The following is a 27,756-nucleotide window of genomic DNA, read 5'->3' as shown; positions in this document are numbered from 1 at the left end:
GTGCTCAGTGGTGCCAGAACTGCTTTCCTAAGCAACTGGACACCCAGCTTTAAAACAGAAGTCCACTAAACTGTAAATTATTGTGACTATTGAGAAAACTTCTAAAATTGGGAGTGGGGGCAGGCCGGGGCAGTGAGCAACACCTGTTTGTAATAGGGCTTGCGGCTGTCAGTCCCAAGACAAGGGGTTCAAGGCCCCCCTGGATGGGGTTCAAGAGGGTCTGTGAACACCTTAAGTTGAAAGACTGTGCAGTTATATTCTGCGGTTTGGGTACCCCAGCTTCTTAGAGGTGCACAGACACCCAGAAAAGGTGGAGACCCAGGAAGCTTTTAGAATCACTCTTAAACTCCTGGATTTGTCCAACTCTGTATGCCCTGGGTCTAGCAACAGGCTCCTTGCATAGGGATGACAAAAGGCTAACAAGGATGATAGAACGCTCACACAGTTTGCACCCCAAGAGCAGCTCAGCCCAAGGACCCACCCCCGACCCCATCAGCAGCACACTGAGCATATGCTTGACCGCGACTAGGGGCATCTGGAGAGAAAGGCAGGAAAGAGGCAGGCCGCCAAGGGGGGAAGTGGAAACACCCAGAGCCTGATTTTAATTCCCAGCAGGGGAGCTAAGAACTAAGCAGGTAAAGAGTTGACAGGACTGTGCAAGTGTAGATCTGGGTTCTCGAACTGTTCTACAAATTAAAGTCACCTGAGGTGCCCTTATGCCAAGTAAATCAGAATCCGGCAGGGCCCTTGGCATCAGTACTTTTTAAAGCGCCACAGGTGCTCCCGACAGGGAGCAGGTTTGAGAACCGAGATGCAGATGGAGGCTCGCAGTCCTCCAAGTGTGGGGCCTGGACCAGCAGCATCCGCAGCGCTTGGGAACTTGCTGGAAACGCACATTCTTGGGGCCATCCCAGACTTCACGGTCAAACCCTCCACGTGATTCTGAGGCATGCTAAAGTTGGTGAATCACGAGTGTAAACAGTTCCTGAGCAACAGGACCCCGGAAATGAAGCCTGTTTCCTTCCTCTCCCAGTAGTGTCACCACCCACAGGAAATCTTTAGTCTTAAGTGGCCTGTGGATTTGTCTTAAGGGAGACAGTCTGAAGCTGCCTGTGGCTCATTGGAATTGAGATGCACCGGAAGTGTAAAATGCACACCAGATTTCAAAGACCAGTACCCCCACATCTCATTAATAGTTTCTTAAACTGATCATATGTTGAAATGTTTTGGATATACTGAGTTAAATAAAAGTATCATTAAAATTAATCTGACCTCATTTTTTTTAATGTGGTTACTAGAAAGTTTGAAATTACGTGTGACTCGCATTTGTGGCTCAATTTAAATTTCTGCTGGACAGGCCACTCTTAAAAGTCTTGTGTGGGGGCAGACTCACAGGGGCTACCTCAAATCAGTATTAGGGAGCTTCAACATCCCTTGCACTCACTCAGATCCGCCTGTGGACTAACAAATCCTGACGCAGTCAGAAACTGTCACCAGAAGCCCCCTCCCCCAAGAGTTTTGGTGTCCACTCCTGATCCACCTCGCCTCTCACCCGTTTTTACCATCTCTAAACTGGGGCTGATGCTAATACTATCTGCCGGGGGCTATTAGGTAAGCGAGCGCTTTGCTCGAAAGCACGGAGTCAGGCTTCTAGGTCTCCCCTCCGAATCTGAAAATGCTGGGGGGAATCAAAAGGCACCCCCTAAAGGGGGTAACTCGCAGCTGAGTGACACCCGGGTCAGAAAGGACACCCCTCCCCTTCGCAAGGGACCAGCTGCCATCAGAAGTTCGGGTCCAGGCTCCGCCGCTTGCTCGCTGTAGCTTTGGACAGGTGCGTTCACCTCGCTCGACCCGGGTCTCCTCTCCAGTCCAAGGCTGGGGTGAAGCTTAGCGACCCCCAGTCGGAGCGCTCTCCCACCCCGCCCGCGCCCCGGAGCCCCTGCCCACTCCACGACCCAAGAGCTGGAAGAGGAAGATCTGACCTCGGCCCTTCGGAAACTGATCGCTGCCCCTTTTCCTACGGCACGCCGGGAAATACAGTCTTTTATGGTACAAAGAAATCACTTCCGGGTCAAAATGAGAGTGGGCGTGGCTCTGGGGTCCCCTCCCCCCGTGGGCGTTGAATTTCCCGGCTCCACGAAACTTGCGGTTTTCTGGGTTCCGGTTGTTGACAGGCGCCGCTACTTCCCTTTTCGCCTCATGTGAGCCTCTGCGCATGCCCTGAGCTCTCGTCCGCCTGCGGGCGGGCTAGGGTTTTGTTGCCAAAGACTACATTTCCCAGAAGGCCGCGCGAGTGGGCGTGGCCTCCCCGCCCCAAGGGGAGGGGCGCGGCGCTCCGAGGGGACGCGGAGCCTGTGACCTCTTTCTTTATTTAACACAAAACTGGCGTTTCAGCACGCAGGGCTCCCCGGTGGGGCCGGACTCGGTGCGCACGGGCATTCTCGGCCTGGCCCCTTGGAAGGCCAGGCCGAGCTGCACCAGGAGAGCGAGCGAGCCCCTCCCCTGCCCCTCTCCTGGAGTTTGGAACTGTCAGGCTCCGCTCCCACCCGCTCTCTGGGTTCAAGGCCCCTGCGCGGCCCACGCCGCGGGCCCGGCTGCGCTCGGGGGCCGGGCCGCGCCCGCCTGGCCCGTGAGGATCTGCACCAGCAGGTCGGTGGCCAGCGTGTGCGACGGTTCCTCGAAGCCGATGGTCAGCAGCTGCTGGTAGTCCCCAAGCGGCTGCGGGCACAAAGTCCTGGGGGCCGGGGACAGACAGGCGGGACGTGAGCGGCCCCTGCTTCTCGGGAGCCCCTCCCCTCGAGTGAGAGGCTGTGGCTGAAAGAGGCTTTGTTTCAGCTGGGGGTGGGAAAAACCCTGAGGGAAAGTGGTTTCCTTGTTGATGAGAAACCTAGAGGGTAATGGCTCTGGGAGGCCGAGCAACGCTAGCCCTGACCTGGCCAATCACTCAGCTAGCTGTGTGTCATTGGGCAGGTAACTTAAGCTCTCTAAGCACCTGTTTCCTTCTTTGTAAAATGGGGCTAGTAGTCTAGACCTCAGTAGTCTAGACCTCAATGGGTTGTTACGTGAGTCTGCATAAAGCACTTTGCAGGGGACAATAAATTGCTATCGTTATTACCAAGGGAAACAGTGTTGGGGGAGGTAGGTGGTCTTTGGTGGGGTCCTGCCCCTCCCTCCAGAGCCCAAGCCCACCTTGCCATGGCCCTAGCTCCTACCATGAATAAAGGTCATCCTCGGCTGGTTCTAGTGGCACCCATCGGCCAATGGACCACAGCTTCTGAATCTGGGGGCATGAATTGGCCGGACTGGTGCCTGTGTCTTCCCATGTGTCTCGATAGCACAAGAAGTAGCTGGGAGGGGAAGGGGCAGCAATTAAGAGCGAGCAGTTTCCTAGCTCCTTCTGTTGAGGGCTTTAATTTTGGAGGTGAGGTGGAAAGTCATCGGAAGTTGCCTTCAAGTTCTCAGGTAGGAGTGTGATTCAATACTGAGGACTTTTTCTCCCTGCCAGCCTACTTGTAAGATGAGGACTTTTATCTTGATGGGAGGATGAATTTTTTTAAAGGTGGGGATGGCCTTTCAAAGGTCCTTGGTTTCCTGCTTGGCTTTCCACGCTTTGGTGGGGTGGTGGGCCCACACAGAGGCCCATATTGGCATTCTGCATAGAGAGGGGAGGACTTTTGAGTCTGGTAAGGGGACTCACTAATCCACATGGGAATCGTGCCCCCAGCCGCTGGGCTCAGGGGTGGTTTCCAGGTTCCAGCGCATCTTCTTATACAGGTATCGCGGGAAGCGGCGGGCAGTGTAGGCGGCTGGGGCACAGTATCTGAAGATGGACACCTCATGGGCAGGGCTGATGGCGAACCTCCCACAGAAGAAACAGGAGATGCTGGTGGGAGATGGGAGAGTGGAGAATGAGACTGGGTCCTGGACTCCCCACTCTCATCCCAGTCTCCTACCCTTTTACCTTAGGGGGTCAGTCTCCTCCAGGCCCACGAACCCAAAGGAGGCATACATGAGGACCACCTGTTCCAGGCGGAGGGTCAGCTGCTGGGAGATCTCCAACAGCTGCATGGAAGAGGGGCCCTAATGAGATGAGCTGGCCTGCCAGGAGCCCCCTCCCCACCCTCACCCAGGCCTGAGGGATGCAGGGAGGGGCATGGGGTCTAGGAAACCTGCCCCACACACCCCCTTCCGGACCAGCTCCTGCAGGGCTCCATAGATGGGGGGCACGCTCCTCGCAGCTGCCTCCAGGTACAGGAAGTAGGGCTCACATATCTGTAAGAAGGTGGGCATGGCCTTTGCCAGCTGTTCCTTCTGCACTCGGTCTCTGCTGAGGGGAGAAGGGGGCCTTGGCCTGGGGTCCCTCACCCCCGACCCGTGTCCCTGGCCTAGACGCCCCCATTACAAAGTCCCTTGGTGCCAGGACTCTGTCAGAGCATCTTCTAGGACCACCTGCATCAAAACCATTTGGAACACGTTAAAATCTGGCACCTGAGTCCCGCGACGGACCTAGACTCAAACTTCCTTGCAGGGTGGAGCCCAGAAATCTAGGGTTTCCACACCTTTCCGGGGGATCCCAATGGACATTGAAATATGAGGCTCACAGTCCCTTTTCCCCTGGCCTGGGAATCACGTCATCCTTTGGGGTCTCAAACTGGTAGCCCACGGACCAAATCTGGCTCAGACAGGTTTTGTTTAGCCCGCCCAGAGTTCGAAACCTAAGCCAACCCTTAACAACTGGCAGAAAAGTCCCAGGGATTTGGCAACCCCAGCGCCCACATGACAGCAGGTGCTCCCTCACCCCAAATTCAACCCAGTCCTCATCACTCTTCAAAACTGGATTCCTAATCAGCTAGCTTCATTGACCCTCTCTGCTCCTAATGCTTTTGAGTTTGCGACCCCGGCGTGTGAGGCCTAGCCTGTCACCCTCTCTTCTGTCCCCTTATCCGTGGGGACCCCGGAGGCCGTCCAGCATCACCTGTAGAGCAAGTAGCTCTGGAAGTCATCTGCCTTCTTGAGCAGGTAGCGGAGCTGTTCGGTGATGGGGCTGAACATGGTGTCCCAGGGTAGGCGAGGAGGTGCGCGCCCCGGGCCCGGGGCCAGAGGCTCGGGGGAAGGCGTAGAGGTGGAGGCCTCGGGCACCTGCCCCTGGACGTCCTGGGGCTCCGCCTCGGGTGGGTCCCCAGGTCGGCCAGGGGGCGTCGACCACGAGAGGTCTCCGCAAGGCTGTGCCCCAGATTCCAAGTCATCTGGGGGCGGGGTTTCCCCAGGGCCCGGGGGGAGCGGCCCCACGAACCACTGCTCAGTAGCCATTGGGAGGCGGGGACCGGAGCTCTTTAAGCCTCCGCCGCTCGCGTTGGCCGCGGGTTCGACCCCGCCCGGGAACCTCGGACTCGCCTGGACTGGGAGCGCGGCCTCCTGCAGCTCGCCCCTGCCTCGACCTCTCTGCCGGCCGTCGCGCCGCGCGGAGGGAGTTCGCATCGTTTGAATTTCAACCCGCGGGAGGGGCGCGCCGCTCCGGTCCGTGCTGCGCGCCCGCGGGGCCCCGTGCACGCGCGCGCTCCCGGAACCCTGCGAGAGCGACTCGTCCCAGCGCGGCCACCTGGGCCGGCGCTGGCGCGGCCGTGTCCGGGGGTGCGGCCCGGGGGCCAGCGCCTTTCTCCGAGGCGGCTTCCTAGGGAGGGGGCGCTCCATAGCGCGTCAAAACCCGGGGGCGCAGGTATATAGAGGGAGGACTCCCGGGGCCCAGAATCTGTATATTTTCTAAAATACTCTAATGGAGTTGAGAAACTGCGTTAGAACTTAGTGGGCACTTGCGATATAATAGCTGTTATACAACTGATAATAACAACAAAAAAAAACTACTAACAATAAAAATCTTTACTTGGAAAGATTTTCCCATCCCATGATCTCATCTGATGGTCCACTCCCTTCTGTTCCTTTTATGGAGAGGACCTGAGGCCTGGAGACCCCGCCATGGCGCAGACAGACCCCTCACCCAGCATATGTGGACTGGATTCTTCGTGGCGGGCAAAGGCTGATATATGTAGCTATGAAGCCAAATACATTAATTATACTTAAAGATTCTGGGTAAAGACTTTAGACAGGTATAAAACCTTGCCCCATGGCTCTAAGCAAGCATCTTTGCTGCGCCGCACCACTTGACTTGTCTGTAAAGTGGGTTTTTGAGCTCTCTGCCTCAAGAGGCTGAGAAGAGAACAACTGAGAAAATGCTCATAGAGCCTAGTCACGCGACAAATATTTGAGCACCTACTGTGTGCTGGGGCAACTGTTCTGGGCGTGCGGAGTGACAGCCCCAAGCAAATCTTCCTGCCCTCCTGGAGCGGTTACCATTACTGTTGGCTGCCAGGCAGCCCCATTCAGACCTGTGGCCCTCCTCAGACCGTTCTGTCCTAAGCCCGACTCTCCCAGGAGACTGATGTGGCTCTTCAACGCCCCTCCCCCCTCCATTCATAAAATGGACTCCGTGGCATTTCTTTTCTTTTCTTTTTTTTAAAACTTTATTTAAAAAACCTTCGGTGCAATATTAAAAAGCAATACAGCCAGCTGGAGCGACAACCAACAGAAAGAAAGAGGAAGCGTAAGGAAAGGCCAGAGACCCCACACCAGCCACTCCCAGGGGCTGGGGGCCAGGGACAGACTGAGGAGGGGCCTGGGTGGTGGGGGAGGGAGGACAGGCCACCCACCAAAATGAACAGGCAGAACAAAACATATATATAGGAAACATCTGGCTGAACTGAGAAGGATCTAGGAAGATGGGAAGCCCCCATTTTCTTTTTTTTAAATGTCCTAGGCTGGGGGGAGGGTTGGCCTCCTGGGGTAAAATGCACAGCCCTGTCCCACCCCACACTCCTCTATCCTGGAGGACAGGATGTGCTGGGGGCCAGACGTGTGTCGGGAAGATACAGGGAAAAGATGGGTAGGCAGGAATGCCCCTCACCGGCATCTGTTATGAGGGCTGAGGGTATCCCCGTCCAGCTCCTGGACTTGGGGTCTGGGGGGGAGGGGGGCTGGAATGGGTGGGGCAGGGTGAGGCCCGCGCTCAGCCTAGAAAGCCGTCGGGGTCGTCCTCCTCAAAGTGGCCTTGCTGCAGCACCTTGATGTGGTGCTCGTAGATCTTCAGGGCGGGGCCCAGGCGGATGGACAAGCCAGTGAGCACATCTGTGCGCTGCATGAGCAGCAAAGACTTGCCGTCGATCTCCTGGGTGGCACAGAGAGAGCAGGGTCAGAGCAGACCCCCACTGAGGCCCTGGGATGGAGGGGGGAAGCCGAGCGTGGGGACCCACCTGCTCTTGGAAAGCTGTTGCCTGCTCGGGGAAGCCGGCCTCAGTGAAGTACTCGACCACATCCATCACCGTCCACTCCACGGGGTCAGCCGGCTTCTCCTTGCGCCCGGAACTGCATCAGAACAGAGGGAACACTGAGCAGTGATGCTCCTCTGGTTCTGTTACACCCACCTGGGTGGCCCCCCGTGTCTCAAACACCCCAACTTACGGACAGCCAAAGGGGGTCCCATCAGCCCCAGGTAGGGCTGGTTTTCCTGGGGGCAAAGGCACAGGAGATGGGGAGTCTGGCCCAGTGGCAGCAGAGGCTGGAAGGAAAAGCATATGCCTGTGGTTCTGTCTTGGGGCTCAGGCCCTCCTCCCCAGGCACCCTCCCGCACCCAGCAGTCCTCACCTGATCCCCCTTCCTTACTCATGGCCGCCATGGAGAACACCTGGCGGGTGCCGCTGCCCGGCGCCGGCCCCCGCCCTTCATCCTGGCCCTGGTGGGGTCCACAGGGTGTCCACTCCTTGATCCTCTCCTTGGCACTCTGAGGGCCCCTCTCGCCATTAAGCTGGTGGTGCTGGGCACCTGCTGGACGGTCACCCTCCGGCACCTCGGAGCCCTCGGACACAGCGTCCTCATCCTCTTCATCTTCATCATCTTCCTCCTCCTCTTCCTGCTCAAGGACTCGCTCTTCGCCACCTCTCTGGTGCCAGGAAACAAACACGCAAGGTTAGTAGCTGTTCTGGCCTCGAGCCCAGTCCCTGGGATCCAGGACCGAGTGGTGTGCCTAAGGGCCACCTTTAATATCAACACCCACTAACTTTTATGCATTCACTTCGTGCCAGGCACTGTGTTACAGCCCTCAGCAGCCAAATCTCACGAAACTCGCTGAACAACCCCAAGGGGTCGCTACTGTTATTAAGTCGCGTTTTACAGCGAAGGAAACTGAGGCTCGAAAAGATTAAGACTCTTGCCAAGGTCACCAGGCGCCGAACCCGCAGAAAAGACACGCAAAGCCCGGGCCACCCGCCGCCCGGTTCCTCCCGGGACTCGCGGCCCCGCCACCAACTTCACCCGCACCTGCCCACGGCGCGGTGCCCCCCCTCCGCGGCGCGCTCACCTTGCTCCGCGACGCGCGGGCGCTGGCGGCCGGCGGCGCCCGTCCGGGCCTGTCCCCGCGGGGCAGCGCGAGCGCTCCGAGTCGAGTGCGCTCCAGGCGGCCCCGCGCCGCCGCCTCCTCCTCCAGCAGCCCCTGCACGCGGCCGCGGGTCAGGCGGCCGCCGGCGCCGCCGCTGCCCCCGAGGTAGCGCACGACTTCCCGCAGGCTCACGGGCCGCGCCGGGCCGCCGGCCCGCGCCGCGCCCCCCTCCGGCGGCTGCTGTGGCTGCGGCGGCGGCGGCTGCTGCTGCTGTGGCGGCGCCGGCGGCTGTGGCGGCGGCGGCAGCGGCGGCTCCCGGGCGGCGACGGCGGGCGGGGGGGCGCGGCGCGGGCCGGCCGGGGGCGCCACTGCCGGAGGAGCGGCGGGGGCAGGCGGCGGCGCGGCCAGGGGCGCGGCCCGCTGCGCGCGGGGGCCCGGCTGCGCGGGGCCGGGCGAGGGGGGCGCTGTGGCAGCGGCAGCGGCGGCCGCGCGGGGCGCCCGGGCCGGGGCGGCGGCGGCGACGGGCGCGGGCGGTGGCGGCGGGGCGGGCGTGGGCGGCGGCGCAGCGGCGGCCGGGCCCCCGCGGGGGGCGCGCGGCGGGGCCGGCGGGGTGGCTCCGCGCCGGGGCGGCTGGACGCGCGCCGCGTTGCGGTACGAGATGCTCCCCTTGTAGCTGACCCGGAGCACGGCGCGCTGCTGGATCAGTTTCTCGAGCTCGGCGCGCGTGCGCTCCGGCTCCGGGCCGTGCCGCCGCCGCACCATCCGGCAGATGCGCTCCAGGTCCGGCCGCGCCTTGCGCGAGCGCAGCGAGTCGATGGTGTCCAGGATCCACTCTTGGTAGTGGGGGGAAGCAGCGGACGACGAGGCAGCGGCCGCCGTGGTGGCGGCCGCCGCCGTCTCCGGCGGGGGTAGGGCCGGGGGCCCCGCCATGCCTCCCGCCCGGCCCGGCTGCACCGTGCGCGCTGCCTCCCTCCCAGCGCGGCGCCCCCCTCCCCGGCTCCCCTCCCTCTGCCGCTGCCCGCCTCCTCCGCCTCCCCCCCCGGGGGGCGCAGCGCCTCGGCGGAGCGGCGGCGGCGCTGCTGTTTCTTTGCAAAAAAAAAAAAAAGAGAGAGAGCGCGAGAGAGAAAAAACAGTGTGAGAGAAAGAAAAGAGAGAAAAAAATATGCACACACTCACTCACTCGCACGCACGCACACACAGACCCGCTTCTGCTGGGCGCGCGCGGGGCCGGGGATGCGAGGAGGGAGGAGGGGAGCGCGGCGCGGCCGGCCCCTCCCCGCCGCCGCCGCCGCCGCCGCACGCGCGCCCTGCGCCCGGGACACTCCGGCCCCCCTTCCTTCCCTCCCTCCCTCCTCCCCGCCGCCCGCCTTCCTCCCTCCCTCCCACCCCCACGCGCCCGCTTTTAAGGTGGAGCCCGGGCCCCCCGCCCGCCCCCTTTACCCTGCGCTTTCGCTCACTCCGGCTCGCTCCGGCCCCCCCTTACAACTCCCGCGCGCTTTTTAAGGAGGCGCCGCGGAGTTGGCGCCGGGGCGGGGGCGGGGGAAAGCGGCGGGCGGGGGAGGGGGAGGGGAACGCAGGGGGGAAGGGAGAGGGGGCGGGCGGGGCGGGCGGGCGGCGCTCGGCCGCCCTCCAGCCATTGGGCGCGGGACCCAGACGTCCCCGGCGCCCAGCCCCCCTCTCCACGCCTCCCCGGCGCGCTCCGCTCTCGGGACCGCACTTACCGGGAACTCGCCGCCCGCGGGCCGGGCCGCCGCGCTCGCCGGGCGCCGCGGGGACCCTTGGGCCGCCGCCGCCCCCGCGCCTCTCGGGCGCGCTTGGCTCCGCGCTCCGCGCCGAGGATGCGGGGAGGGGGGCGCGCACTGTCTCTCCCACCCCTTACCCACCTCGGCCTCCCCGCGCGCCGGCCCTAGGTCTCCCTAGAGCGCCCTCTCGGCTGGGGGCTGGAAGCAGAGGGGCGCGCCGCAGATGTGGGGCCCCGAATCCGGGGTCAAAGGGCAGCTTGGCGCCCCCTTCTGCGGGGCGGGAGTGGGGGGGAAGTGGCGGAATTCCAGCTAAACCCGGTTTTAGAAAGACTCCAGGCCGGGTCCTGAGCAGCGTGGACGCTGGGGTCCGAAATTCCCTTTCCAACCCCCTGGGGGTGTGTGGGTGGGTGACCGAAGTCGCGAACACCAGCGACACTTTTTTTTTAAACAAAACTTTATTGGTAATAGTTTTCAAATATGTTTACAACAGCACACTGTTCAAGAGGAAGTCGCGTCCTTCGCAGCACACAGGTTGAATCGCCCCCGCGCCCACCCGGGGCCCCACCCCAGGCCTGAGAGCTCCCCCTAGGATAGGGAGGAGTTATGAGAGGGACAAATATGGGGATGAATGGGGTGGCTCTCCACTTTTCTATTAAGAGAAAAAAAAAGCACAAATGGGGGGGAGGGGTGATGGACAGCTGACAGCTAAGCAGAGGAGGAGCGCCCGGGATGGTGGGAGCGGAGGCTGCTGGGTGAATAAAACAGGCAGCCCCTCCCCAGCAACCTGGCCTTGAACCTGGGCCAGGAGGGGAGGGGGGCTTTGCATCTTTTTGGAGGGGGAAGCTGCCTTCCCTCCTGAGTTGAGAGGAGGCTGGGCATTAAAATCTAGCTGAGACTAAAATTAAGGAGTTGGGGGGAGTGCTGCTGGGAGGAAAGATCCTGGGCCTGGGGCTCCCCCTGTCTTTATGGGGGATGGCTCCTCTTTGGCAGGGAGAGGGGCAGCTGCTTTGTCTGGGTCCTGAAGCCCAAGGGTGAAGAAAGGTCTATTGGGGCAGGAATGGGTAAGGGCTTCCTAAAGGGGCTGAGACCCTTCCAGGCTTGGCAGGGGACCCCTGGGGGGCAGGGGGCAGGAGAGATTAGCAGCTTGGGGCAGAGGTTCCAACCCCAGCTCCTTCCTTTACAAAGTCAGTTTGCTTCCCAGCCTTGTTAAAATGGATTTGGGGGAGGGGAGCATGAGAGGGATGGGGGTAGAGGAAGGAGAGAGGGAGGCACTGGTGGAACTTAAATAAGATTGTAAATTGTTTTTTAAAAAAAATTCTAGCAAGCAGCCCACTGAACACATCACTAAAATCTCTCCTTCCCAGGCGGGATTGCTCTGAAGGGAAGGTTGGACTTTCATTCATTCACCCTTAGCGAGTGGTGCCTATGGTTTGGGGTGGGCTGGAGTTAAGTGTGGGCCCCTCTTTCCACACCCTGTCCCTGGATACACCAGCAAGACCTGGTCTCACTGGAACTGAGAAACTCGTTTAAAACAGGCAGAGGTGGGCTAGGGTGAGGGGCCGTGGGGGAAGAGGAAGGCAGAAGCGGTGGGGGGCAGGAGGGCAAAGGGGGTGAGGGGGAGCAGCTGGTGTTTCTGTCCCTCCGAATATCTGGGCTTCCTGCTCCCCCTACCCTGGAGGGTGGGGTGGGGGTGAAATTAGATGCAAGGAACTCTGGGGCCCTCTGGCTGTTCAATCCAACCCTCCCACCCTCCCACCCCTGACCAAAAAAAAAAAAAAAAGAATGAAAACCCATGGGGGCACAGGCACACCCCTAAAACTCAGAAAACTCCTTGCCACACTTCTCATTGATGGAGACTCGGATCTCTTCCTCCTCATAGTCGTCAAAGTTACTCGTGTCCCCAGGGCCTTTAAACTTTGGTATGAAGGGAGCTTCCACCTAGAGAGGGTCAAGAACCACTCAGGCCTCAGCAGTCAACATAATCACTGTTACAACAATAAATGCGAATGGCCTAACATTCATGGGACAACTTACTCTGACCCAGACCTGAGTTTAGCAATAGGGTATGGACTCACCTTAAAAACCCAAGAATCTTCTTATAGCCAACTCACCAAGGGGGGAATTACTTTCCAGAGAGGGGTGTCTCCCTGCTCAAGATCACAGAGCGGCCAAATGACTCCATAATTCTATTTCTAGACATCCATGGCTCTAAGCTGCCTCATCTAGACTGACCCAGAGCCTGTGGCTGATTTTCAAATTCTTCTTCGCTTTCCATCTCTCCGTTGGCAGCCCTCCCTGGCCCTGAGCATCCCCCTAGAACCCTCAGCGCCCCTGGGGAGGGGAGGGGGCCCACCTTCCTCTGGTAGATGGCGATCCAGTCAGTCGTGGCAAACCACTTGTGGTTCTTGATGTCATTGACCCCGTTCTTGAGGTTCCCGAAGCGCTTGGTGAGGTCCACCTGCAGGAGGTTCCGCAGCAGATCTTTCAGGTCAGAGCTGAAGTGGGACGGGAATCGCACCTGGAGAGGGGAACACAGGGTGGGGAACTGGTCTGCAGCTTGGGGAGCCCAGAACAGTGCCTTGCCCATCCAACAGTCCTATCGGGCGGAGGACCCCAAACTTGAGTGTGCATTGGAATCTCACTAAATCCCACTGGAGGGGCTGGCCCGGTGGCGTAGTGGTTAAATTCAGCACGCTCTGCTTCAGTGGCCTGCAGTTCGCAGGTTCGAATCCCAGGCCTGGAGCTACACCACTCGTCACCCATTCTGTGGTGGTGTCCCACATACAAAATAGAGGAAGACCAGCACAAATGTTAGCTCAGGGACAATCTTCCTCAAGTAAAAAAAGAGGAGGATTGGCAACAGATGTTGCCAAGAGGAGATGCCAAGAGGGAGAATCTTCCTCAGCAAAAAAAAAAAAAAAAAAAAAAAGTCTCACTGGAGTTTCTGATTCTGGAGGTCTAGGTGGGGCCTGAGAACCTGCATTTCTAGCCAGTTCCCAGGCCATGCTGATGCTGCTGGAGAGGGGCCACTTTGAGAACCTCTGCTCTAAGGTAAGTGCTGTGATGGTTTCCATTTTAGAGAAGGAGAAACTGAAGCTTGGCAGGGTTAAAGGGCTTGCCCAAGGTCACGCAGAGGAGTGGGACAGGGTGGGTCCAGCTTGGGTCTTTCACTCCTAGCCACTGCTTCCGAAGGTGGCTCTGCTGGGGTCTGGGGACTTCTGAAATATTCATGCTTCCGTTTCTCTCTCTCTCTCTGCATAGCTAAGGCTCTTCTGTTCTTTAAGGCTCAGTTCCACACTTGCAGAGACTTTCCCCAAACGTCTGAGCCCACAGCCTTGTGTGCAAGTAGTCGCTAGATTTACAGCCACAAGAACCCACTTCCAACAGTGCTCTGCCTCTTAACAAGCTGTGTGACCTTGGCCACGGCCCTTAACGTTTCTGGGCCTGTGCCTGCCTCTCTGGCATGGGGCAGAAATCCCAGGGTTGCACGAGGAAGATAATGCTGCTGAGGGTTGTGGGAACTGTAAAAGGCAACAAAGAAGGGAGTTATGTTCATCTTCTCCTCTTCTCTCTTGGAACCTTCTAGGGCTTTTTTTTCCCACTTGGGCCATTTTCTTGGCAATTTCTCTTCTGCCTGGTGGCAGTCACCTCATCTTGCCCTTTTTAGTGACCCCACTTTGCAGTTGGTGATTTCTCTCCACCTCTCTGAAGGGCAGAAGGCTGGTTCCCTGGTCCTCAGATGGGTAAGATGAGGCTCAGAGGGGTGCAGGCACTTGCCCGAGGCTCCAAAGCCAAGGTGGGGAGCCAGCCCGGTGGCACACCAGTTAAGTGCGCGAGCTCCGCTGTGGTGGCCCAGGATTCGCAGGTTTGGATGCCGGGCGCGCATCAACACACAGCTCATCAAGCCATGCTGTGGCGGCGTCCATATAAAGTAGAGGAAAATGGACACGGATGTTAGCCCAGGGCCAGTCTTCCTCACCAAAAAAAAAAAAAAAAAAAAAGCCCATGGGGGCCAAGCTGGGATGTGGAGCCAGGCTGGCCCACCAGGCTGAGCGGGGAGCTGCTCCCACCATTTCCTGGACCAGGGGGAGGGACGATTGGATCCTCTGGTGCAGTGGGTGAGCAGAGGTGGAGTTCCAGTCTCTCTCAGAACCTTGGACGGTGCTGCGGTGTGACCTCGGAGCTGACACGTCCCCTCTGCGCCCCTCGGGGTGCCGGGTATGACAGGGCGGGCATCAGGGCGGTGAGCACTCAGCTCGGGAGATGCGCCACCCCTGCCCCGAGCCCTCAGGGTGAGGAGGGCTGCACTTGGGACAGGAGGCATGGCCCGCACACCCTCAGTGACTCCCCAGGGCTCTGGGGCGGCACCTGGAAACCTGACACATTCGCTTTTCTGGTGCAAAACTTGTGAAAACTCATACCGGGGGGACGACTGGAGGCGAGAAGAGCCTCCTGTTGGGCAGGGCAGGAGTCTGGGTGAGGCCTGGGGTTCTGGAAGCTCTTGAGATTTTGGCACGGGGGTCCAGGACTAGGCAGCGAGGCTGTGCAAGGTGTTGGCCTCTGTGAGTGTGGCCGGTACGCCCGGCTTCACCGCCTGGCCTGACTTAATGAACTTCTAGATTGTTCTGACAATGAGCAGGGCTCCGCGGTGAGCAGGACGGGCGGGGAAAGGTCTGTCCCGGGGCTGTGCCCCCGCATCTGGGCCTCACCTTCCCAGAGACAATCTTCTCGTAGATCTGGATGGGCTGGTCGGCAAAGAAGGGCGGGTAGCCAGCGGCCATCTCGTAGATGAGAACCCCCAAGGCCCACCAGTCCACAGCCTTGTTGTAGCCCTGCAGCGAGAGGGGGGATGCGGGTGAGGGAGGAGGGTGAGGATGGGGTGCGGGGGAGCGGGCCTCAGCGCGGTGGAGGGGTGGGGAAGTGCCTACTTTGCTCAGGATGATTTCTGGGGCCAGGTACTCGGGGGTCCCACACAAGGTCCAGGTGCGGCCTTTCACGCGCTTGGCAAAACCGAAGTCCGTCACCTGTGGGCACAAGAACGGGCAGTTGGCCGGGAGGGCGGGGTCCAGGCTGCGCCCGTGGGGCTGCCCCTCCCCCGCCCGGGCACCTGAATGTAGCCCTGCTGGTCGATGAGCAGGTTCTCCGGCTTCAGATCCCGGTAGATGAGGTCGAGCGAGTGCAGGTACTCGAAGGTCAGCACGATCTGGGCCGCGTAGAAGCGGGCATGTGGCTCGCTGAGGACAAGCCGAGGGCACGGGTGACGCGGCGGCCGTGCCCAGTGGGACCCGCCCGCCCCCCGGTGAGCCAGCAGGCCTCTAGAGGGAGACACAGCCAGCCCAGCCATCGCGAATGCAGCAGCAGAGACTTATTCATCTACAGCCCCAAACGGGAAAGAGCCCCGACATCCAGGAGCAGAGGAACGGGATCGCAGAGTGTGATGGTCCATACAGTGGAGTCGTCCCCCGGCCACCGGCACTAACGATGAACACACTCAACAACGGGGCCAGATCGCCAAACCATCAGGTGACGCAGGAGGAGACAGGGACAAAGGAGGATGAGCAGTGTGATTCCATTTATATCAAGTCCAAACTCAGACCAAACACATTTGTGGTGTTTGAAACCAGGAAGGACAGTTGCCCTTGTTGGGGCGGTGGTTTGCCAAGAAAGGCGTTCGAGGGAATCTTGGGGTGATGGAAATGCTCTGTGTGGTGTTTTGGGTGGTGGTTACAACACGTATATGCAGATGTCAAAGTTCATGGAATGGAACACTGAAGACCTGTGCATTTTGTTGTATGGAAAGTGACATCTATATAAATAAATAAAATAGCGTAAATTTAAAAACTGCATAACATCGCCAACCTAAATGGTGACACCCAAGTCCCCACGTTTGTTTTGATTTGTGGTGATTGACACATGGCACATTCCTCAGCTCAGGGGGAACAGGAAGCAGCAGGGACCTGGAGAGGCCCTTCCGTCCCTAGCTGGCTTGGTTAGGCGACGACACCTGTGGACCCCCCGCCTGGTGTGGCGGGCGCCAGCTCACCTGAACCTCCCGATCCGCCGCAGGTGTGAGAACATCTCCCCGCCAGGCACGTACTCCATGATCATGTATAAATTTGAGTTGTCCTGTGGGGAGCAGCGGCTGGTCAGGGCCCTGCTCCCTGAACCCTGCGCCTGCCTGAAGCCCGGGGGTCCTTGCCCGGCAGGTGTTCAGGAATAAAGGGACAACACTCTTGGTTCCCGCATAGAGCGGAGCACCTTCCGAGCGCCAGGTGCTCCCTGCGCTGCTGTCTCATTGCCTCATGCCCGTGAGGAAGGAGGGGCAGCTGTTTTCCTGCTCATGGGGGGAGAGCATGCTATAAGCAGCCAGCCTGCCTAGGCTGGAGACAGGACTCTATGGCAGCTCATGTCTGTCTTAAGCAAGGCTCTTGGGGCCACAGTTTTGTCATCTGTAAAATGGAACCAGGATGGGCTATAGAATTTGTGGGCCCTCCCCCAAAATAAAAGTTTGAGGCCCCTTGTTAAAAAATGATTATGAATTTCAAGACAGCAGCCACAGAGCCTTGAACCAAGTGTGGGGCCCTTGCCACTGCTTGGGTAGCAGGCCCTGAGTGGCCATTCCTGGCTCTCGTGGTGACGGCTTAGGATGGCACCCAAAATAGCCCATGCAGGGTGCTCACGATGTACTTGGAACTGTCATGGCAACCCCAGCAGGTGGGGACTGTTATGATTCCCATTTTACAGATGAGAAAACTGAGGCTCAGGACAGTGAAGTCCCTCACCAGGGTCACACAGCCAGGAAGTGAGAGCTGGGATTTGAACCCAGGCCGTGTGACACAGTTTGCGGCCCTCGCTGTGTGTCAGGCTCTCGCTGTAAAGGAAGTGGGGATTCTGAGGGATATTATCCAGGGTGGGTGACTCGTTCAAGGTTATCGAGCTACACGCTGGCCAGCCCGGCAGTGGGACTTGGGTCCCCCAGAGCCCCTGGCTGACTCCTGCCCCCCGCATCCCTCCCCAGGGGGGTCCCTCTACCCGGTCAGCGGGCCTGCCTTCTCTGGCAGTCACCGGTTATCCTGGGCCCCAGTTCCGGCTCTGGGAACCCAGAGGCCGCACCACCCAGCAGTGGCCCGGCCCGGCTGCTGGGACCCCACCTTGAAGGAGAACTCGAGTTTGACGAGGAACGGGAAGTTGACTGCTTGCAGGATGCGCTTCTCGTTCAGGGTGTGCTCGATCTGTTTCAGCTTCACCACCTGCCGGGCGGGAGGGCAGGGAGGGGGTGTGAAAGGGTCCTCACCTCCCCTGGCGCCCCAAAGGAGGGCTGCCGGGGCTGGGCCACTTCCTTCGAGGGCCGCGGCCTGAGGAGCCCCAAGGGCTGGGTGCTGAGGACACGCAGAGAAGGCAGAGGCTGCCTGTCCCCACACGGCATGCAGTTCAGGACAAGAACGCATGAGTCACTAGGTCTCACGGCCTAGAGGGGTCAGAGCTGGGGTAGGGGAAGCTGGGGGCCTGTGGATGCCACAGAAGGGGCCTGGTGAAGTTGGAGGGAAGGGTGAGTCAGAGAAAGCTTCCTGGAGGAAGGGGCAGCTGAGCTGAGACCGACCAGAGAGGTGGGAGCAGCACCCAAAGAGCGGGGGCTAGAAATTCCTTCCCTGCATTTTGAGCACCCCACACCCGCCCGGATCCCGGGCCAGGTCCTCCTCAGCCCTCAGCTGCCCCCGGCAGGGGCCTCGCCCGTGGTGACAGGTGACAGCCCTTCGGGGTCTGCGTGTGAGCACGCCAGTTTGGAAGCCCAGACGCAGAGAGGGAAAGTGACTCGCCCAGGGTCACACGCAGGTGGCCTGGCCCCTCGGTCAGCTCTGACCTGCTAGCTGCACAGAGCTTTTCTGCTTTGCTCACAGCTGTACCCTTCGGGTCTATACCTGCACTGTCCGGTAGAGTCCACACTCGCCACGTATGGCTTCTTAGCACTTGGAACGTGGTGGGGCGACTGGGGAACTGAATTTAAAATTTTAAGTATCTACAGTGAAAATTTAAAAACAGACACTTGAGGGCCAGCCCCGTGGCTCAGCGGTTAAGTGCGCGCGCTCTGCTACCGGCGGCCCGGGTTCGGGTCCTGGGCGCGCACCGACGCACCGCTTCTCCGGCCATGCTGAGGCTGCGTCCCACATACAGCAACTAGAAGGATGTGCAGCTATGACAGACAACTATCTACTGGGGCTTTGGGGGGAAAAAAAGGAGGAGGATTGGCAATAGATGTTAGCTCAGAGCCGGTCTTCCTCAGCAAAAAGAGGAGGATTAGCATGGATGTTAGCTCAGGGCTGGTCTTCCCCACACACAAAAAAATAAATAAATAGAAACAGACACTTGATGCAGTTACTGGACAACTTTTAAGCCTGTTCGGAACAACCTGGGCTACGTGCTTTTTCAACCTCTCTACTTTTTGTCTTTCCAGTGAAAATTTAACATCTGAATGGAGATGTCTTGTAAAAGTAAAACACATACCGGATTTCGAAGACTTGGTATGGAGAAAAAGAACGAAAACATCTCACTGATGTTATTTTTACATTGGTTACATACGTTGCAATGATAATATTGTAGATATAACGACTTAATTACAACACATGGTTAAAATGGATTCTGCCTGTTTATTTTTACTGTCTTAATGGAGCTTCTAGAAAAGCTCAGACTGTCTGTGGCTGTGTGACGTTTCTGCTGGACAGTGCCAGGCATACAGGGGGCTCTCCAAGATGTTTACAGAAAGGTCCGTGTGAATGGCACCTCCCTCAGGAAGGCTTCCGGCTTCCTCGACACAGGTAGGTGTTGGACCCCATGTCACAGGGCTTGGATTCACGGTGTTGGCCACCCTGGAGGGGGAGCCTCATGAAGGCAGCAGGGTGCCCGTCTGGCCCGTGTCTGGCACATTATGGGGGCTCAGGAAACAGTTGGCGGGGGATGGCAGGCAGAGCGCTCGGGCGGCGGGCACAGCCCAGGCGGCGGGACGGGCTCACCTTCTGTTTGTCGAGGATCTTCATGGCGAAGTGGCTCCCAGTCTCCTTGTGCTTCACCAGCATCACCCGCCCGAAGGAGCCAGTGCCAAGGGTCTTGATTCGTTCAAACTGATCCAAATGGGCTGTATTCTGTGGGCGGAGGGGGAGGAGGGTCAGGACCCCCTGCCTGCAGCCTGCTGGGCCGAGCTCTGGGGCATCCCCTCGGCCACCAGCAGAGGGGGCCCCGGGGAAGGGGGAGCGGGGGGCTGAGGACAGGGGGCGGAAAAACAAGATGGCGAAGGGCGCATTCCTCAAGGCGGGTGGCAGGGGCCAGATCCGGGCCTGGCCTGGGGCCCAGGAGCTGCTGGCAGCTGCGTGGGGGGCCGGGGCCGCCAGTGGGAAGGGGTGGTGGGTGGGGGAGCCTGGCAGTGGGTGATCGGGTGCCTCCGCCTGGGCGCCCCCGTGGGCGTCTTGGGAGCCAACAGGGGCAGGTCTGGAGGCCTCCACAGGGCCCTAAGATCCCAGCCGTGTCAGGGGGATGTGGTTGGGGGACACGGAGCCGTCAGCTCACCCCTCCCAGGGCTCTGTACCTGGGGGCTTACCTGAGCAGGATTTTCCCATTTTTTAAGGAAATCTTCTTTGGCTTTGGCTAAGAACTCTTTCACTGAAAGGAAAAGAGGGGAGAGTTAGATGGAGACCCATCTGGTCAGGGCGGGCCCAGGCTGCTCCTGGGGCGATACCCATCTGTGGAAAGTGGGGTACAGTTGTCTCACCCCAGAGACCAACCTTTTCCTGGGGCCTTGAGGTACCCTGGCTGAGCCTGAGGGCAGCCTGGGGGGCTCTGCTCTGGGCTGAGGCCTGGGCTGCCTTTACTACCGAGAGATGGGATCCAGCCTCAACTCCGTCCAAAATGGGGTGCAGGGCGACTCGGGGGTCACTCTCAGGGGGCCAGAGAGTGGTGCCCAGGCCAGGCCACACCCCCTCGCCCCAGTTCTGACCAACATTCCAGGACCAGGGACGACGCCAGCCGAGATATTTATAGTCTCGGACTTGGCTGCTCTTCCGGCCCCTTCTCGGGGGAGGCCGCCCGGGGTGGAGGCCTCTGGGGCTTGGGTAGCAGGCGCCCATGGGGGGCTCAGCTGTCACCTTGGCCCCCAGCTGCCCCCGTTCCCGCCTCTGCCAATGGAGGGGCCCTGCTCCAGAGCTGGTTCAAGGAAAGCCTCACCCAATGCCCGCCCCCACGGGCCCCTCAGCACCCAAATGCGAACATCACCATCCCGCTAGCACTGAGCACTTCCCGGCGGCCCGGGGCCCGCGGCTCTGTCTCCAGTATCGCATTTGGTTAGCTCACCAACTTTCCTTTTACCCATTCTCCCCATTTCACACCCTAGGAAATGGAGGCTCGAAAACAGGCATTTTTGCCAAGGCCGAGAGGCAGCCCAGCAGCGCAGTCCAGGGCCAGCGCTCTGGGATGTGACCAGGTTCAGACCCAGCCTGGTCCCTGACGAGCCGTGCGACCTTAGGCGACTGATTTTGCCTCTCTGGGCCTCAGTCTTCCCATCTGTCAAATGGGGACGATAACAGTAAGGACCGGGCAGGTGCTGGTGAGCACTGAATAGTCAGGTTTGGCAAAGGGGACTGGGCAGTGGGCGGCAGGGGGTGAGCGCCAGAGAAATATCAGCTCTTATTTCTGCTTTTAAGTGCTTTTTTAAATTGAGGGATAAAAGACAGAGATGTGCCGAGTGCTCAGACCTTCAACGTGCAGCCTGACAGATTCTTACATGACAGCCCTGTCCTCGTACCCACCCCCCCCGGCCAGGCCCACCGCTGTTCAGGGACCCTCCCTGTGTGCCTGGCCTGTGCCCAACGCTCTCTAGGCTTCCCTCCTCCCCGATGGGCGGGGGCCGCTGTCACCCCCAGCGTACAGATGAGAAGACTGACCAGGCCCGAGGTGGTTTGCGGACTCCACCGCCCACGAGATTAACTGCTTCGCTCCCGACCAGTCGCAGTGCACCAGGGTGGCCAACAGACAGAGCTGTCCTCAACCCCTGATGTCCCTGGGACAGTGCCACCCTGAGGAGTCCTGCACACTGTACTTTGGTCTTGCCTGTCACCTGCCTGTCCCACCCGTACGCGGCGCCAGGAATCCCACACGGCCTCGTGGGTACCACTCCCCTCTCATCCCCAAGGCTCTCCCTGAGCGATCGGGGAGCAGAGCCTCCTGTAGGGGTACAAGAGCGGCAGATGGAGGAGACCGTTGGCCAGGAAAGCCCTACAGAGAGGGACTGGGCAGAGAGGGGGTCGTCAAGGCTGGTGCCTGGCTGGGCCACCAAGGGCCTGAGGCCGCTCTGAGCCTGCAGCAGCACCACATCCAGTGCCTTCGCTGGCAGAATCTGGGCTGACGCACAGCACCTTCCTGGGGCCTCCAAACATCCACACTGAGCTCTGGATGAAGGCAGGGGCGAGGGTGCCCCCGGACTCCACCTTCAGCCACCCAACAAGGCAGAGAGGAGCGGGCTTGGGAGGAACCCAGAATGCCCAGGCCTGCCTCCCCTTTTGCTCTCGGGGGTCCCTGAGAACCGCCACGTCCTGCTTCTCCCTGACGCGGTGGGCCTGCGCCTCTAGAGGATCCACGGCAGGCCCTGGACCTAGCACAGTCCTTCTCTGGCCTCTCAAAGTGCAGAAGGGCCCAGGCTGCGTCCTCTCTGTGCCATCGGCTTGCCAGATTTGAGGATGGGGCACGGGGGTGGGCAGGGTAGTGCCAGGAGGAGTGGGCAGATAAAGGGGATGATGATGGGGGAACCCCAGCCAGGAGCCCCCATACTCACCTCTGCTGCCTGCCTCTTCCGGCAGAGGGTACAGTGGGGGCTGGAGTGGGATCGGGTGATCTGGGGCCCATCTGCCTCTGGCCAGGGAGGCTCAGGGTGCTGGCTGTGGCTTAGGTGCCCAGAGGGCGTGGCGCAGGTAGCCCAGGAAACGGATAGTCAGGTGGGCCCAGAGGAGCAGCTGCAGCCACAGCTGGAAGGTGGTCTCCGACTCCCCACCCCGGTCACTGCCTGACCCCAGATCCATCCCAGGCCGCCCTGGGCTCTCCCTCGAATCTTCCCTTTACAGGGGAACCAGGCATACGCAGAGCCTCTGAGCTGGCTTCCTGGGAGGGCCTCAGGGGACGGGGAGGAGGAGCTGGTTGCCAGGGAAGCCTTTAAAGGTACCTGCTCCTGGCTGGCCAAGGTTTGCAGAGGCCCTCCTTGGCAGGAGGTGGTGGGAAGAATTCTCTGAAGGTATCCCTCCTGGCTGGCCTACCTGCCCTGGGGGTGGGGTGCTAAAGCTAACTTCCCGTTCCACGGACTTCACTGCTCCGGGGATGCCAGGCGCTGCCTTCCTCAAGGGGTGCTGGAAGCCTTGCGTGCCCAGGGCAGTGCCCGCTGGGCAGAGGAGAAGGGGTTAAGGCTCAGGCCCAGACAGCAGCCAGGGGCTGCCTGGGGGCTAAGGAGGCCCCAGAGCTCCGTTAATTAGCTGAAAGAGCAGCTGGAGAGAAAGGCACGGAGGGCAAGAGCCGACCTATCTCCTCCCCCGAGTCCTCTCTGAACCTGGAGCCCCCCAATCCTGCTACCCCGAGAGAGAAATGGGCACATCTGGCTTTGTCTTGCTCCCGTGCGGGGGTGGAGAGGGGAACAGTATCCAGAGATGTCCTTGGCCTCTGTCAACCTTGCCCTGTGCTTGGCTCTGCTCTCGGCCATGGAAGTCCAAACCGGAAACGAGGCTAAACCCAGGGGTGGGGGAGGGGAGGCAGCTTTGACCATCTTCCTCCTTCTTTCCAGATCCCAAAAGAAGTGGAGGGTCAGTGGCAGCTTCTCACAGAGTGCCTGGCACCTGTGGCCCCTGCTGACAACAGGAAGTGACAAGGAAGGGAAACCCAGTCGGCTGCTGCTTGTGGAGCCTGCGCCCATGTCTCCCACAGGGGGGTGGGGGGGGCAGCCTCCACCTTGGTCAGGATTCGAGTTGGGCTCACAGAGAGAACCCCAGAAACCCCTCAAAAAGCCAAGGCCACTGGGCCGGCCCCGTGGCTTAGCGGTTAAGTGCGCGCGCTCCGCTACTGGCAGCCCGGGGTTCAGGTCCTGGGCGCGCACCGACGCACCGCTTCTCCGGCCATGCTGAGGCCGCGTCCCACATACAGCAACTAGAAGGATGTGCAACTATGACATACAACTATCTACGGGGGCTTTGGGGGGAAAAAAAGGAGGAGGATTGGCAATAGATGTTAGCTCAGAGCCGGTCTTCCTCAGCAAAAAAGAGAAGGATTAGCATGGATGTTAGCTCAGGGCTGATCTTCCTCACACACACAAAAAAGTCAAGGCCACAGCAGGAGGCAGGGGCCCAGCACCAGACCCCTCAGACAACAATCTCAGGCCCTCTGCCCCGCAAAATCTGGTTGTCCTGGGAATTCTGGACAGGGATGCCCAGCCTGGACTGGGACCCCTACTTCGGGCTAGCTGATTTCTCCAGTCTAGCTTGGATCCCCTGCTCTGGGCTGGACCATCCCCCAGTTGAGCTGGACCCCAGCACTGGGCTGGACCACTCCCCAGTCGGATGGACCCCCATTCTGTACTGGACCATCGTCCAGGATGTCATGTACTCCATCACCGAGCTGAACCCACCACCATTCTGAGCTGAACCGCAACACTGGGCTGGACCACCCTACCGCCGGACTCTGGGTGGACCATTCCCCCGCCACGCCGTCTGAACTGGCCCACCCATCCCCCCTGCTCCTCCCCAGGCCGCCAACCCCGAGTTGTTAGTATGGGAGAGGTTTCCAGGGTCAGCCAGGGGTCCACAGACTCTTCCTCTCCACCTGCTCCCCAAACCCTACTGCAGCCCCTCCCTGACTCGAGGGGCAGAGAGTGCCTGGGAAGTTGCTATAGCAACGGGGCTCAGCCTCACCATCGCTGGGGTTGGAAGCCATCACTCAGTCTTCCTCTCAGAGCACCAGGACTACGGTGGCTGGGAAAGTTCATGAGACCTGCCGCACTATCTTGGCTGCCCATCCCCGGAGCCCTGCCTACAGGGGGAGCCAGGGAGTTGTGGGGGTGGTGGCAGCAAGAGAAACTCACACTGGAGGCCAGGAGGTGCAGGGGAGGGGCAGAAAGGACCCTCAAGCCTCTGGAGGCCAGACTGAGCTAAGGGAAAAGCTGCCTCAGCAGGACCCTCTTGGGCACCCATACAACCGCCAATGCACCGAAAGCGCACGGCCCCCGCGAACTCCTGCAGGATGTTAGCGGGTGACAATTCTTCCCGTCCAGGGACCTCCTGGGGGCACTTCTCCATCAAAGCCTGGATCTGCTTGTCCCTGGGGCCTGGGGGTGTCGAGGGGCTCCCTCTCACCAGCCCTGCCCCTTCTCCCGTGGGCCAACTCCCAGTGGCACCTTTGGCCAGTGCCAGCCACGGCCTGAGCCCCACTTGGCCGCCTGTCCCAGGGGCCTCTCGGGGCCACTGCCCTCTGTCAATTCCTCCAGTTTGCTCAGAGCCCGGGCTTGGTCTTTTTTTCTCTACCCTCTTAGCATCTTACCCGGGCCCCTGCCAATGGCTTTGGCATCTTTGGGTACAGATTTCCCCCTTCTCAACCCCAGCGCTTGTTCTAGATCCCCACCCTCTCAGGAGGGGGCCGACGCTGTCCTGCCCTGGCTCCGAGACGGCAGCACAGGGGGCTGCAGAATGCCTAACTGGTGCCTAGTAAGGCTTGGGCATTTTCCTTACCCCAGTAGGGCTGGCGTCTGGGAGATGAAATTCAGGTGCCCCCTGCAGGCTGGCCTAGCTACTGCCCGTGCCCCCAGCCCGGCCCCAGTTCCGAGGGCAAATTTTGTAACTCCATCCTTAGAAAATCAGCGCTTTGAAGCAAAGAAGGGCTTCCTTCCTCATCCTATTTCCTCCTCTGAGAGCCCCTGCAAGACTCTGGAAGGAAGTACAGTTTAGGGCATTTCCCGAAGGGTGATATGGGTCCCACTGGCAAGGCAGGAAATGATTTTAGGTATGTTTAATTTTTCTAGTTACGTTGTATTTTAATGTGTATCAGAAAAAATATAGCGGGCACAGCAAGCTCATGATTTCATTTATATTACTGCTTAGGACAGATCAAAGTTTACATCTGGACAAAAGTGAGTCAAAGTTTTCATTTTAAATTAAGAAAACATAAGTGAGTAAAGTAAAAATCAGGGAGGAGGTGGCTTGAGAATGTCTGGGCTGGGAAATTCTGGGGTCCAGGAAGTTGGCTGGTGGGCAGATCTGGATGTGAATCCTGCCTCTGTGACATCATCTATGTCAAACTCAGCTCGTTTGGAAAATTCTGGTAACAGGCCGTTATGGAAATCACTGGAGCAGACAGATCTATGGAGCCCATTTAGCCTGGCACATCCTAGATAAATGGGCTCTATTGCATCGTGATGCTCCATTCCTGGGTGTCCGGCCTGCGCTCTGAGAGAATTAGCGGTTCCTTCCAGAGCCTCTGATCTTTTTCTTGGGGATCCTTTTCCCTGTGCGGCTTTCCACCCCCCCGACCACATGTGTCTGATACGCCTTGAAAGTTTTCCAGAACTATGTCATCTCCCCAACTTTCAACTGAGCCACTGCAATATACAGCTGCCTGCCTCTACCTTCCACCTCCCAGCCGGCCTCACCTGCTGGGGGCCCAGCCCCTCCCCCCAGCCTAGTCCCCTCCAAGCTCATGCTGAGACCTTTTTTGGTCACTACCCACCTGCTCCTCTGTCATCAAGCACTCAGCTACAGGCACTGGCCTCCCCGGCCCCCGCCTATCGGTGACATATCAGGCCTCCCCATGCCTGCCTGGCGACTCTGAGGTTTGCCATTTGAATCTGTATGGGAATAAAGTCCCCTGGCTTTCATGCCCAGGTCTTTCTGGGAGGGAGCATTCAGGACACTCAGATCCTGGGGTCTGAGACCAGCAACTGGGAAGAGAGTTTTTGGACGTGGCTTCCTTGCTGGCTCTGACTTTCTGAGTAACGGGAAGGGGATCCTAGCTTAGGTCCAGCTTTAGGCCTGGCGTGATGACAATTTAAGAGCTGGAGGAACTGAGGAAGGGGCTCCAGGCCATTTCTGAAGGCATTTCCAGACACAGAATCTCTTTCTCTGGCTGGCTGGAAAAGGCCAACATAATTTGGGGGCTGAGGCGGAAACAGGCCTCTCTCTGGCTGAGCTCTGGGAGTGATCAGAATCTATCTGTCCCCTGGCAAAGCAACCCATTAGATGTCACCCACTGCTGTCCCCGACTGCCACCCCAAGTCCCCCGGTTCACCATCCCAGCTCAAGCTGAATAAGTCTGGCAAAACACACTCTTCATCTCCCACTTTTCATCCCGGACGAGGAGCGGCTGAAGAAGCCCGGGGGACTGGGTGAATGACGGAGCCTCAGTTGTGAAACAACCATGTACTGAGGGGCCTCCAAGGATCCTAGAGCTCACTGCACAGCAGGAGATGGGAAGGGGCTCTGCTGCCGCCCCCCACCCCACTCCAGCAAGGAGGACGCAATGAATCCCAGCAAGATCGGCTCAAACTTGGCTTTGGAAGAACTGATGCGGTTCTCTACGTTCATAAACAGTCTGCTACCCCAGCCAGGGACAGACGCTTGCTTGGAGAAGGGAGCACAAGCAGAGAAGCAGAGTGACAGGATGAGAGAGGGGCAGAGGGACCCAGAAAGATCCTGTCCCCCATGCCAAGTGACACAGAAGAGAAAAACAATACTGGAGGTGGCTCTGGGAAATGCTCAAGGGGGGCAGAGTGGGTCTGGAGGGGGGCTGTGGTAAGGTGAAGAGGGGAAGGGCAGGAGAAAGATGGCGGGGGCTGGAGGGGGGAGGGGTGTGGTCACCAAGTGGCCAAGGTCCCTGTGGGGTGGAGGCAGACCCCACAGCACTCCCAGACTGGTAGATGTCTGGGTCGGGGTCTGGCAGTGGGTCCCATCTGTGGGAAAAGTGAGGAAGTGGGGGTTAGAATCTGGGGAGAGGGGCCAGGAAAGGAGAGGGTGGGGTGGTGACAGGCTCCCATGCGAGGCCCCAGCGGTCATACGTGCCATGGTTGGCAGTGACAGCTGGGTGGGGGGGCACAGTCTTTGCAGTGGGGGGCGGCCTTCGGCAAAGGGGCTCCTACGGGAGTCTTCTGGGGGCCCTGGGCCCCAATCTTGGACAGGCAGGAGGAAGGAGCGCTGGGGGGTAAGCGGAGAGAGATGGGGGGGCGCGTGGGGGGAGGGGCCAGGCGGTGATGGACAGGGTGGGGGCTGGCAGCGCGGGGCCAGGATCGGGGTCACGGCCCGGGTACTCACCGCTCTCCTGCTCGCTGCCCTTCTTGGCGGCGGCGGCGTTGCCCATCGCGGCGGCGGCGGCCGGGACCGGTCCCGGAGCTGCGGCGCGGCGGGTGCTGGCGGCGGCCGGCGGCCCCGGAGCGCGCTGGGCGGCAGCGGCGGCGGCGGCCGCTCGCGTTGGCTGCGCTGGCTGCGGCGCCGCGACCCCCGCCCAGCCCCTGCTGCCCGCGTCCCTCCGCGCCCGCCCGCCCGGGAACCTCAGCCCAAGTCCGCTGCTGCTGTCCGTGACGCCCCCGCA

The 27,756-nt window shown here is 59.8% G+C and overlaps 4 protein-coding genes across 4 annotated transcripts; all 4 read right to left on the bottom strand.

Moving 5' to 3' along the window:
- Positions 1-2,551: 2,551 nt before the first annotated feature.
- C30H19orf67 (chromosome 30 C19orf67 homolog) lies at positions 2,552-5,367 on the bottom strand. Its single transcript, XM_058525531.1, has 6 exons — positions 4,976-5,367; positions 4,183-4,327; positions 3,962-4,062; positions 3,698-3,883; positions 3,213-3,347; positions 2,552-2,734 (listed from the first exon to the last, which is right to left on the bottom strand). Exons 1-6 carry the CDS (start codon positions 5,308-5,310, stop codon positions 2,560-2,562), a joined length of 1,077 nt encoding a protein of 358 aa, XP_058381514.1. The 5' UTR covers positions 5,311-5,367; the 3' UTR covers positions 2,552-2,559.
- A 1,129-nt stretch (positions 5,368-6,496) lies between these two features.
- On the bottom strand, positions 6,497-9,387 carry SAMD1 (sterile alpha motif domain containing 1). Its single transcript, XM_058525525.1, has 5 exons — positions 8,408-9,387; positions 7,696-7,990; positions 7,513-7,609; positions 7,305-7,416; positions 6,497-7,219 (listed from the first exon to the last, which is right to left on the bottom strand). The coding sequence occupies exons 1-5, from the start codon at positions 9,353-9,355 to the stop codon at positions 7,061-7,063; spliced, it is 1,611 nt and encodes a 536-aa protein (XP_058381508.1). The 5' UTR covers positions 9,356-9,387; the 3' UTR covers positions 6,497-7,060.
- A 1,222-nt stretch (positions 9,388-10,609) lies between these two features.
- PRKACA (protein kinase cAMP-activated catalytic subunit alpha) lies at positions 10,610-27,633 on the bottom strand. The gene is made up of 10 exons (XM_058525526.1): positions 27,480-27,633; positions 19,757-19,818; positions 19,176-19,304; positions 17,319-17,417; positions 16,211-16,293; positions 15,275-15,401; positions 15,096-15,191; positions 14,877-14,999; positions 12,521-12,685; positions 10,610-12,105 (listed from the first exon to the last, which is right to left on the bottom strand). Exons 1-10 carry the CDS (start codon positions 27,523-27,525, stop codon positions 11,980-11,982), a joined length of 1,056 nt encoding a protein of 351 aa, XP_058381509.1. The 5' UTR covers positions 27,526-27,633; the 3' UTR covers positions 10,610-11,979.
- Positions 19,836-23,865, bottom strand: SMIM46 (small integral membrane protein 46). The gene has a single exon (XM_058525530.1). It carries the CDS (start codon positions 22,224-22,226, stop codon positions 22,074-22,076), a length of 153 nt encoding a protein of 50 aa, XP_058381513.1. The 5' UTR covers positions 22,227-23,865; the 3' UTR covers positions 19,836-22,073.
- Positions 27,634-27,756: the final 123 nt, after the last annotated feature.

Source organism: Diceros bicornis, chromosome 30 (assembly GCF_020826845.1).
Source record: "Diceros bicornis minor isolate mBicDic1 chromosome 30, mDicBic1.mat.cur, whole genome shotgun sequence".
In the NCBI taxonomy this organism is placed as follows: domain Eukaryota; kingdom Metazoa; phylum Chordata; class Mammalia; order Perissodactyla; family Rhinocerotidae; genus Diceros; species Diceros bicornis.
The sequence above is the reverse complement of the archived record's forward strand: the minus strand, read 5'-3'. Positions and strand labels throughout refer to the sequence as shown.

Bases quoted from the DNA above. Each gene is read 5' to 3' on its own strand.
- SAMD1 (XM_058525525.1), bottom strand. From the start codon at position 9,355: ATGGCGGGGCCCCCGGCCCTACCCCCGCCGGAGACGGCGGCGGCCGCC. The intron at 7,991-8,407 runs GTGAGCGCGCCG...TCCTGGCACCAG, and splicing joins CCCGCGCGTCGCGGAGCAAG to AGAGGTGGCGAAGAGCGAGT. The intron at 7,417-7,512 runs GTAAGTTGGGGT...GTTCTGATGCAG, and splicing joins GGGACCCCCTTTGGCTGTCC to TTCCGGGCGCAAGGAGAAGC.
- PRKACA (XM_058525526.1), bottom strand. From the start codon at position 27,525: ATGGGCAACGCCGCCGCCGCCAAGAAGGGCAGCGAGCAGGAGAGCG. The intron at 19,305-19,756 runs GTAAGCCCCCAG...CTCCGCCCACAG, and splicing joins AATGGGAAAATCCTGCTCAG to AATACAGCCCATTTGGATCA. The intron at 15,000-15,095 runs GTAGGCACTTCC...CTCTCGCTGCAG, and splicing joins CAGAAATCATCCTGAGCAAA to GGCTACAACAAGGCTGTGGA.
- C30H19orf67 (XM_058525531.1), bottom strand. From the start codon at position 5,310: ATGGCTACTGAGCAGTGGTTCGTGGGGCCGCTCCCCCCGGGCCCTGGG. The intron at 4,063-4,182 runs GTGTGTGGGGCA...TCTTCCATGCAG, and splicing joins AGGAGCTGGTCCGGAAGGGG to CTGTTGGAGATCTCCCAGCA. The intron at 3,348-3,697 runs GTGAGTCCCCTT...TTCCCCTCCCAG, and splicing joins CACGATTCCCATGTGGATTA to CTACTTCTTGTGCTATCGAG.
- SMIM46 (XM_058525530.1), bottom strand. From the start codon at position 22,226: ATGGATCTGGGGTCAGGCAGTGACCGGGGTGGGGAGTCGGAGACCACC.